Source organism: Aptenodytes forsteri, unplaced genomic scaffold (genome assembly GCF_000699145.1).
Source record: "Aptenodytes forsteri isolate BGI_AS27 unplaced genomic scaffold, ASM69914v1 Scaffold54, whole genome shotgun sequence".
NCBI lineage: Eukaryota > Metazoa > Chordata > Aves > Sphenisciformes > Spheniscidae > Aptenodytes > Aptenodytes forsteri.
The window spans coordinates 9421136-9432048 of NW_008796044.1; the positions used below are offsets into that span (position 1 = coordinate 9421136).

Below are 10913 nucleotides of genomic sequence, written 5' to 3' on the forward strand. Positions count from 1 at the left end.
CTGCGGGGTGACCTGACAGCTGCGGCAGTGGAGGGGCAGGGAGGGGCAGCGGGTTCGCATCTCACCTCCCCCATGAGCCGTTGGCTTCCAGCTTAGCCCAAAATAGCATCAGCTGAAGAAATGAGGCCACCGCCGCCACCGCTGCTGCACGGGGGGATCGGCCGCCCTCCTTTCTCTCCTGCCAGCTGCTCTGCCAGCCCCGGGGAGGGGTTACCCAGCCCTACCCTCCCCTGCCAGGGATGCAGGATGCTCCTGCGGCCCCGCCAGTGCCTGGAGCCCGCCAGGGCCCACACGGTGCCAGCACCCATCACCTGCCTGGGGCCGGGGCTGGGAATGGTGCAGGGATGCGCACACCCAGGCCCTGCTCCCACGGACTCCTGCCTGTCACCTCCCAGCTAGGTGGACTGGTGTGTGCTCGGGGTGTCCTTGCCAGCCCCCCTCCGCTGGGCCCCCCATGTGGAGCCCCCAGCATCCCGGGTGCGTTGCTGGTCTCTGCCAGGTCCCCCCGGTCTGGCAGGGGCAGGGAGGGTGGGTGCTGCGTGGGGGGCTGTGTGCATGGGACTGACCCCTCGGTTCATCCCCAGCCGGAGGAGGTGGCCCAGGAGGCTGTTGAGGAGCCGCTGGTCGAGCCGCTGCTGGAGCCAGAGGGGGAGAGCTACGAGGAGCCCCCGCAGGTGAGGGGACAGGGTGGTGGGGTGGCACAGGGCACCGCAGAGGGCACGGGGTGCCAGCGCTCAGCGTGCTGGTGGCCATCGCTGTGCGGAGCAAAGCCCAGAGCCTGCCTGCTCCCAGGTGCCCCACGCACGCAGCCCTGCAGCCTCGTGGGCAGGCTGGCGTGGGGCTGAGGGGGACAGGGGCTCCGTGCCCCACCTGAGCTCTCTCACCGACTCTTTCTTTCCTCACCCCACAGGAGGAATACCAGGAATACGAGCCAGAGGCATAATGGACCCCCGTCCTCGCCTCTTCCACCAGCAGCACAACGAACCGCCGGTAGCCCCCTGCTCCTCCCCAGTCGGCCCCGGCCGGTGCCCACGTGCCAGGGAGGAGCAGGGGTGTCCCTGCCCCGTTCGCTCACGAGTTCTTCCTCCAGTTCCGTTCCAAGGGACTGTGTCCATGTCTCCGTACCATGTCTAGCAGTGAGAAAAACCCGCCGTGTCCAAGCCCCCAAGCCCTGGCGTGTGCCCGAGCCGTGGGCATCGCCCGCAGGGGCTGGTGTGCGTGCGTGTGTGTGTGCGTCCGTGAAGCCCGGGTTTATCGCTCTGTATCCCTCCCAGCGCCATAAACCCCGGCTGCGTCCTGGTGTGTCTGTGTCTGTACAAAGCATGTTTACCTGCTCGCGGGCTGCTGTACATTTAGCTTGCACGCGTGTCCTTGTGGTTCTGCTCTGGTCATTGTGGAACTATTTTTTTTATATATATCTCTCTATCTATGGGTGGACGGGTCTTTTGCCTTTGTGAACCCTTGGCACCCAAGCCACTCCCCAGCCTGCTGGGTGGTGACGGTGCCCGCGCCCCCCTCGAGGTCCCATAGTGCCGACGCTGTGTTGTGACGTGGCATGGATATCCCCCCACCCCCATCGCTGGATGTGCAATACGAGGGCAGCTGCCAGTGACACAGCTGCCCCCGTGTCCGTGAATAAAGCCAACTCTTGTCTGTAGCTTCCTGGTCCTGGTTGTGGGTTCCCTGGGGAGAGGGGTGGCCCTGTGCTTTGGTGGCAGGGGTAGTTTTGGGAAGAGGAATGAGGGGCTGGGGCAGACTGGCTGACCCCTTCCAGCTTGGGGAGTGGGCAGGACCGGGTCCTCGTGAGGACAAGATGCCTTCCTGTCTGCTCGCTGCTGCGTCAGCAGCAGCTCACCGTGCCCTGGGCCTCCAGCCACACTCTGGCTGAGGCCTGGGGGCGCAGGCAGTGTCCCCGTGCCACCTGCCTGTGTGCTGGCTGCAGTGCTTTGCATCTACAGGTGAATGCAGGCGGCCTTTTGGGGCTGAGGACCCCAAGCCAGGATGAGGCTAGACACAGTCCTGGGCTCAAGCACTGGTTCCCTCCCAGGAGCACCGGTTCCCTCCCAGGCTGTGCTAGCAGAGGGGGTTCAGGTGCTGGGTGCAGGCTTCCCCCCGTCCTCCCTGCAGCAGGATGTGCTGCTGTTTGTAAGGTACCTCCTAGGGACGCACCCTGATCTTGTGCTAGAAGCGCAGAGCAAAGGGGAGCCTCTCCTCTGCTGTCCCCACCTTCCTACATGACCGTGGTCCCCTCAGGGGGCCGGGGACATGGCTGGCACCCGCAGCTTGCTCAGCTGCAGTGTGACTACCTCAAGGGCAGGTGACTACCACACACCACTAACTGACGTCCACCACAGCAGGGGGTCCTGTGCCCACCCGAGCGCAGTCCTTGAGCCTTCAGCTCCCCCAGGGCAGGGCCACCAGCCCAGCCTGAGTCCCCAGCCAGCCTCCAGCCCCTTGACTGCAGCACAGGCCGGCGTGAGAGGTTGGGCTGAGTCTCCCCACCATGAATATCAGATTAAATCCCCTACCCGTGGTGGCTCGCCAGCTTTGCCAGCAGAGTGAAGCTGCAGCAGTCAGCACGGACACACAACAGGTTTGCTGATGCCTGCAAATCCCTGCCCTGGCTCTGCTCCCCGTGTCTGCGCCAGTTGCAGCAGTGCTTGCAGCACCTACCGTGCGGTATTAAATGGACTGAGACAGCTTTTCCTAGGTCTGGTTGTGCCGTGGGCTGTCCCCTCCCCTAGAGCTAATTGCATTTTTTCCTTCCCTTGTCCAATTCTGCCAGCCATGGGCAAGCAGACCCAAACCAGCATCAGCACGGCTTCCTCCAGTGCCCAGGAGGCTGTAAAGGGGCTGAGGCAGCGTGGGGGAAGACAGCCCCCTGCCCAGGAGAACTGAGAGCCAGACAGCAGGGAGAGAATGTGCTCAAACCAACCATTTATAGAGAACAGGGCGCACCCTCTGTGCAGCACGCGGTGTCCTGGGCACCCCCTGCGCAGCAGGACTGTGACCCTCACCGTGCGGCTGGCAGTGATGCCCGGGGCAGCCCTGCCGGGTGCTGTGTCAGTAGGTGAAGCCGGCCTCATTGTACACGGTGAACACCTTCTCCAGAGCGCACAGGTAGGCAGCGGTTCTCTGGTCCAGGCCCAGGTTGTACCTTGCAGCCATGGTCATAATTTGCTAGAGAGAGAGGAGAGCTGTGAGGCCGGTGTATGCTGGGAGGGTCTGGGGGCGAGGGGTGGGCAGAGGACGCAGAGGAGGGTGCAGGCAGTGCTACGCGTGCAAGCATCAGGCCAGGCCCCGGGAGCACCCGAAGGGGAAGAGGTCACCTCCACACCAAACGACCAAGCGGGCTGTTCTGTAAGACCTGGAGCCATCTACGAGCGGGTCTGGAGATGCTTTCCTACTGCTGCCCCACAGCACTCCCCTGGGGACAGACCCTGCGCCCATGGGTGAGCTTCACGCACACCACTCGCTGCCGAGCACGGCACGCAGCCAATTCCCTGAGGGGTGGCATGAGACCCCCCCACCCAGCAGTGCCGGCACCACCCTGCACCCACTGGCTCATCTAAGCAACCCTGGAAATGGGGAACACAGGTTCAGGGGGACGGAGAGAGGGACAGGGACCCAACAGCAACAAGGGACACTGCTGAGCATGAGGCTTTACTCAAAGGGTGGACATAGCCACCACTGGGAAGATGAACCCAGGCCTCGTGCTGACCTCAGATACCCCTCAAATACAGCACAGAGCCTCTGCAGCGAGGCGAGGGGCCTGACAGCAGGGATGGGCGAGGCCAGGAGCCCGTGGAGGTACCTTGGCTGACTGCTCCATGGTGTAGGCCAGTCCCGAATACACGATGTCCTTCTCTGAGGCACCCTGAGGGGGAGAACAAGTGAATCCTTTGTGGGAAAGGCTAGACTCCCGAAACCCATTTATCAAACACAGCCCCTCTGCTTGGTGCAAGACCACCACAGGTGATCTAAGCTTGGCTTGCCACCTCTGCAGCTGGCTCCAGCACATGGCTCGGCTCCCAAGGGACTCCCTGCAGCACCCAGCAGCACCCTCAGATGGTAGGGCTGTACCACCATACACAGCATCTCCACTCCATCCCCTCCACTAGTAGAACGATAGCACAGGGGGTTCTGTGTGTGCCACAAGCTCAGCTTTCAGCACTGGGACGGCAGACATGAGTGTCTTGTGAATGTGAAACAAGTGAGCCAGGACAACCCTCCATGGTTGTAGACACTTACAGTCACGCGGGCCTGGAACTCTGGGGACGGGACGATGGGGATCTCCCCTCTCGCCTTGCCAAACCACTGCTCCAGGCTGTGCTGCACTGACTGCAGGAGGTGGTAGCTGGATTCCCGCTCATACTTGAAGCTGAGGCGGCCGTAGCTAACGTGGTTCAAGTTCTTCAGCCACTCGAAGAAGGAAACGGTCACACCACCTGCATTCACGTACACGTCCTGCCAAGGGCAGTACACGCTTCAGATTTGCTGCTTAGGGTGACCCCAAGACCCATGACCCATCTGGGGATCTCTCCTCCTCTGCCTTGGGTCCCTCCCCATACTCTTGGGCTCTGCCCTCAGAGACAGTCCCGAGGTTACTGGGATGGCTGAATCCTAGAGCCACGGTGGCTCTGCACTGCCTCTGAGCAGGGACACCAGCTGCTCTGGCACCTCGTGTGATGTGGCACGGTTTGCTGTTGGCCCATCAGCGGCCGCAGGACATCCCGGTGCTGGCCAGGAGCCCCATAGTCTATCGCTGCTGCAGCCAAGAACCAGGAGGGTTCAGACGGGAAACCAGCATCTGAGATGTGCTCAGGAGCTGGGGGCAAGGCAGGGAACAGGCTGACTGAGAGAGCACCATCAACACTGCCTGATCCCAGAGCCTGGCAGAGCCCAGCTGGATCCACATCAGTGCAGCTGACGCCACCGTATGGCCCTAATAGCCACGAGCCCACCATCTCCCCTTGTGTGTGGGGATGGACATACCGGGATGACCAGGATGTTTCTTTGCAGGAATATCTCATGTGCTGCTGGTGTAGTGGGGCCATTGGCAGCTTCTGCAATGATCTGAGAGCACAAGCAGAGCAGAGGTGAGATAGGCGGAGGAAATGAAAGAAGAAACCAGTGACAGGCTGCTTTCCCTGCTGCTGGATCCCCCCCACCAGGCCACTTCTGGTGGCAGGGGTCTGGGCGCTTACCTCCCCACTGAAGCTGTTCAGGATGAGCAAAAGCTCAGACCTCATGTTTCACACAGAATGATTAAAGGCTCAGGCTGCAAAAGACCTTGGCTGTGACAGAGTCCCAGGTCCCAGCACGCCCTGTCCCTTTGGTCCCTAGAGCTCACGGTGAAGGGAGGAAGCTGGTATTCATACTAGTCCCCTACTTTGTTCACTCTTACCTGCTGCCTATGATTTTCAGTGTCAACACTGTGACACCCAGTACCTTCGAGGATACCATCTCCCCTGCCCTGAGGGGAGGATCTGATACAGCAATGAAGACTGAGGATGCCAGAAGAGCCAGCCAAGGTCACTCCAACAATCCTTGCTCCCTGCCAGCAAAGGGAAGGGCTCAGGCTTTCCTCTTCCCCTGAATTATGTGACCTGCCACCTCTGCCTCAGGCTCTGTCCCTCTGGCACAGCGGGCGAGCTGTCAGTGCAGTGATGTGACACCTCCCTGGGGTGCTGAGTGCCAAAAGCGAAGGTTCGTCTGGGCTGCTGTCACTCGCACTGATGCAGGGCCTGTTGGGAGTGTGCGGCACGAGCGGTCTGTACCTTTGCTTGCACCCGGGGTGCATTCTCCCTCGTGAGCTGCTTCTCAATAGCGGCAGGGATGAGGATGTCGCAGGGCACCTCCAGGATGCTGCCATCACAGGGCTCTGCTTTTGGGAAGCCAACTATGGTGCCGTGGCCCTGGAACGAACAGGAGAGCCCAGCTGGGCCCAGCCTGGCAGCATCGAGCACTGCCCTCAGAGCTGGACTCTGCAGAAGGTGAGGGGCAGCCCCCTTCTCCATGGGCGTTTCAGAGACAGGCACTGACCACCCCCCCCTAAGAACAGGGGCTGGGTTGACTGGGCTTAACTCACCTGCTCATAGTCTTCTAGCTCCTTGGGGTCGATCCCTCTGGGATTGTAAATGGCTCCGTCTGTCTCCCCAACACAGACGCAGCGGGCTCCATACTCGTGCAGGTACTTCATAGTGTGCAGCCCCACTTTGCCAAAGCCCTACAGCAACAGAGAGCAGAGAAGGTCTGGAGAGAGGGAAGTCATGGGGATAAACACTGAAAACTGACCTGCCGCTCTGGTAACAGCCCCCTCTCAGGAGCTTGAGCTGAGAAGCACAAATAGGAACCCCTGATCTAGCAGTTCTTGGTGAATATTTTGGCTGGATGGAGACTAGGACCTGGCAGGACAGAGATCTCCTTGGCTAGTTAGAGGGTTGTGAAAAGCAGAGCCCATGGGATAAAGGTTTCTAGCTCAGCCTGTCTTTATCACCTCCAGAGCTCCTGGACGCTATGTTCCAAGCACAGCATGCTGTTCAGCTTCTAAGAGCCGATCTCAACAGAAAACAAATCCAGTGAGAAACAGTCCCTTGGTGGGCACCACACAGCTCCTAGGCATGATCTGAGCAATCCTCCTGCACCTCACACTGAGGGGGTGCGATCGGCTGCCATGGCACCAGCACGAGGCAGGGCCATGGGGGTAGCTCAGCTCTTCTTACGGGAACAGATGATTTTGCACTGTCTGCCCCAAAGTGCTTGCCAGCTTGGTACAGCTCCCAAAAGCAACACTGGTTCCTGAGACTGCAAAAACATCCCCCAAACACAGCAAAATTATACAAACAGTAGCCAAAGACTTCAGCCTTCTCATTCTCTGCTGTATCAGCGAAGTAGAAGGATGCGTGGAAAGGGAAGGGATGAGCAAAGGCAGGGCCATTCCTGAGGGCGCTGCGGGCAGCAGCTCCAGGTGCAGCCTCGGTTCAAAGCCTCTTCCCCGTGGCAGGGAGCTGCGTCGAGGAGCGAGCGCTCGGAGGGAAGCACAAAGTGCCGGCCACAGGCAAGACTTCAGCTGCGCGGTTTCCAGTTTATTTCTCCCTTGCAGAGAGCAGTGGCCTCAGCAGGAAACAGGCAGCTGCGGGCAGAGTGGGCAGTGGATGGGGCAGCAGGGCCTGGCCGAGAGCAGAAGCTCCTGGAGCTACAGCAGGGGGAAGCACTTCACCGCAGTTCCCTGAGCTGCAGGGAAGGGAAGGTCCTTCCTGGGAGGAGAAGGGAAAAGGCAGGGCTGGCACCCACAGGGTCCCACCGAGCTCCCAGGTCGCTGGGCAAGGCAGGCCAGCGCGGGCCAGACCCACAGAGCACCCAGAAGAGATGGGGGCTGCACCCACAAGCAGGACCTTTGCTGTGGGTAACATCATGGCTCGCTGCGGCTGGTTTGGAGGTGACAGAAACGTGACGTCACTGGGTTCGGCTCTCTCCACCCAGTCTGGCAGAGCCCCCTGTGTCCTGCCACCTCTCTGCTCTGCCTGCCGCGCAGACGAGGGTCAGTCGCAGCTTCCATTTTATGAGCAATTTCAGGCAGGATGACTACAGAGAAACCTTGGGAATGCCTGTGCGGTGTGAGCGCCACGGCATCCCTGGACTTCTGCACGCAGCAGGTCTGAAAAGCTGCTCAAACGAGTGCGAGCTGCCACAGGGTGAGGAGAGATTTGGGAGATCATGTCCAGGCAGCACTGAGACTGAAAGCTCTCCTGGAAAGGAGGGGCAGAAAGATCCCGAGGAAGTGTCCTCTTCAGAGCTGTAGCTGGGCTGAGCGCTCACCTGCAGCACAAAGGTCTTGCCGGGGAAGCCGGGGCTCAGGCTGATGCGGTCCATGTAGTCTGTGTTGGTGATGTAGTTCTCAATGCCATGCAGGACCCCCCGCCCGGTGGCAGAGTGTCGTCCGTGGATGCCTCCCTGGCTGATGGGCTTTCCTGTCACACACGCCTGGGCGTTGATGTCCTGCGAGGCCGGGATGGGGAGAGCAAAGGTTAAGGTCTCACCTGGTGCAGGTCCTCTAGATCGGACTTTCCCCAAGCCTCAGCTTCCCCCACCCTCCCCTAAGCCTCAGTTAAACCTAAAGCAAGTCACTGGCAAGGGCCTCTGGGCACGAACCCTCATAGTGCCCACGGCATCCCGGGGTCCAAACCAGCACTGTCAGAGCTTACCCGGTAACCCAGTGTGTGGGTGTAGCTGTCAGCTATCCAGGACATCTCCCGCTCCCCAGTACTGACATCAGGGGCCAGCACGTCAATCCCAGGCCCTGCGGAGGTAGAAAAATCTGTCAAATCCTGTCTTTGCAATTCAATTGCTTTGCTCCAACCAATGGCACATGCACAGCCAGGTGATTTCCACAGGCTGGTCATGTCCTTGGGCGCACCAAGGAGTCCCCTGACCAAAGCGTGGTGCTGCCCATGCCCCAGGGCCTCCCCAGCTCCCCTCAGGCATGAACGTCTTTGGCTTTCGCAGGGTCTTTGCTGTGTCCCTTCCCAACACTTTCAAGTAAAGAGGGAATGTAAAGGTCTTTGCCTTGTGACCAGCACCCACTGAGCTCTCTATCATGCGCTGAGGCAGGAGAAGCCTTCATTCCTCTCTGCAACTGCACAGGCCAGTGGGAATGGAGGGTAACGTGCAGGTGAGACCCCTGCCCAGCAGTACCTGGGGGGCAGCCTGGGCCAGCCCCGCCATGCTCAGCGCCGCATGAGGCTCCCCCTGCTCCAAATTCACAGCGCAGGCAGAGCAAAGCAGTGAACAGACAGCAGAGCACCAGGGCAGTGAGCGCCGCTGCCCAGTCCCTGCCTGCGAGCCACACGCTGCTTACAGAATGGGGACAAACCCACTCTCACCTATAAATCCCTTCTTGGCCATTTCTACGGTAAAATGCCTCGTTATTTTCTCCAGCTCATGTTCCTGTGCAAGAAAAACAAAACACAGTTGTTACTACAGGCCCCAAGAAAAATCACAGAGCCGCGGTACAGCATCCGGCAGCTGCCCTGCCCTGCCTGTACAGGGCACACCCTGACATCTCCAGGGAGTTAATTCACAGCGGCTGGGGACCCTGGATTGAAAAAGAGAGATGTGTGAACTCCTGGTCCCTTTGCTCACTGCCCTTCCAACCTCTCGCTGATCTGCACCTTCTCCCAGCACAGCAGGCAGCAGCAGGAGCGTCCCTACTCCAGGCTCCTTCAGTGTGTGTCTGGCCAGATGCACTCACCCATAAACCAGAGTTCACCACCCCTCTCCCCGCCCTGAGCTGCTTTTCGCAGTTGCTGGGTGAGCGTTACTCACTACAAGCATCTCCCCCTGCCTGTCAGAACACATCGCTGTGATACGCACGGAGAGGAAGGGCTGTGCAAATGGATCGTGAGTTATGGGCTGTTGGTGGGGGAAGGAAAGGAGTGAACTCACCGAGTATTTTCTCGGATCGATCCTCACACCCGCCATGGCACCACCAAAAGGAACATCTGGAAAAAAACAGGTAAGGCAGACAGATGTTCTCTGCCTGCTCCCCTGGGGGAGAAGGCGACCACAGCAATCGTGACCTTGTTGGTGAATCCAGGCAAGGGTCCACCGCTTCCCCACGCCACACATGGCTCCCCCCTAACACCACGCGGCCTCTGCGGAGCGGAGCTGAAGGCAGGACAGGATACAGACGCTGAGCCTGCCACCAACGCCACCAGCCAGAGCTGAATCCATGACAACCCAGGCACAGAGACTGCATCTGAGAAGCACGATGCTTGACGCTCCCTGATTAACACGAACATCCCGGACTGCCAGTGGCATATTCTGCAGCCACAGCAAGCCTTGCCCTCGCACATCTGTGCCCAGAGGAACATCCTGCACTTCCAGAGCACTTCTGATTTTCAAAGCATCTAACGAGCTTTTCTGACTCACGGTATCACAGCCCCATCCCATGCCCAAGTCACCACGTGCTTTACATTCCCCTTGTACTTACCCGCTACAGCGCATTTGTATGTCATTAATGCAGCCAGAGCTTTTACTTCATCGACACCGATTGAGCTGCTGAAACGAACCCCTGGGAAAGGAGAGAGAAGAAATGAAGAGTCCCTGCCTTTTTACCACAAATGGCACAGAGGCATTGTAGGAAAGGCTTTGACTCTTCTGAAAGAGCAGCATCTAGTCGCAATAGGTGATCAGCAATTGTTCCTCCAGATCACCACAGAATGGAAAGCAGGTTCCTACCGGCTGGCCATCCCACAGACACAGGCCTTTACTGTGGTGGCACCTCAAGCAGCGCAGCCGCAGCACGGCGAAAGCCTCAGGCTAAGGGCGAGGGGACAGGAGGCTGGGACCCCTCAGGCTCAGAACAGCTGTCACCGCTTGGAGGTGTGTTTAGGGCAGTGAGTATATGGTGTTTAGGATGAGGAGTCAAACGCACACAGGGGTGGCCGCCAGCCGCACTGTTCTTGTGCTCCAGTGTGAGCAGCTGGGCTGCAGCTGAGGTTGGCAAAGCTGCCTCCCCCAGGGCGCCCCTCGTCATTCTGGAGGATGCATCCGAGGGCGGCATCCTCCTGGCCACCGCCGTAGGCATCCCGGCCACCACCGTGTTAACGTAGACGCCCCCCACTCAGGCTCCTCGCTCCCTGAGCCACGCGGGGGTGAGCCCCGCAGAGCCCCACGCGCAGGGCTGGGTAGGGATGGAGAAGCGTGTAGTGGGGCCGTGGCTCCCTGCCTCACCCCCTTTGCAGGGCAGGCGGTGCTGGCTGTGCTGGGCCCGCCAGCCCCGCACCACCTCCCAGGCGCCGCTGTCCCTGCGCAGGGGGAAGGCCACCTCCAGGACATGGCTGCAGCGCCGGATGGTCTCCAGGAGCCCGCGCACCCAGGGCAGCCCGCCCCGCCGGGCCTCTGCTGCC

General features: G+C 60.0%; 2 protein-coding genes across 2 annotated transcripts in view; one reads left to right on the forward strand and one right to left on the reverse strand.

Moving 5' to 3' along the window:
• The window catches only part of SNCB (synuclein beta), a 2890-nt gene extending 1233 nt beyond the window's left edge, over positions 1–1657 (forward strand). The window contains exons 4-5 of the mRNA XM_009286024.1: positions 585–674; positions 911–1657. Coding sequence (XP_009284299.1) covers positions 585–674; positions 911–943 — 123 coding nt within the window. The 3' untranslated portion in view covers positions 944–1657. The remainder of the gene's footprint in view (positions 1–584; positions 675–910) is intronic.
• A 1406-nt stretch (positions 1658–3063) lies between these two features.
• On the reverse strand, positions 3064–10873 carry LOC103904527 (glutamate dehydrogenase 1, mitochondrial). Its single transcript, XM_019473833.1, has 12 exons — positions 10738–10873; positions 9995–10075; positions 9448–9503; positions 8886–8949; positions 8208–8302; positions 7822–8001; positions 6092–6229; positions 5781–5918; positions 4996–5076; positions 4252–4467; positions 3815–3877; positions 3064–3180 (listed from the first exon to the last, which is right to left on the reverse strand). The coding sequence occupies exons 2-12, from the start codon at positions 10017–10019 to the stop codon at positions 3064–3066; spliced, it is 1173 nt and encodes a 390-aa protein (XP_019329378.1). The 5' UTR covers positions 10020–10075; positions 10738–10873.
• Positions 10874–10913: the final 40 nt, after the last annotated feature.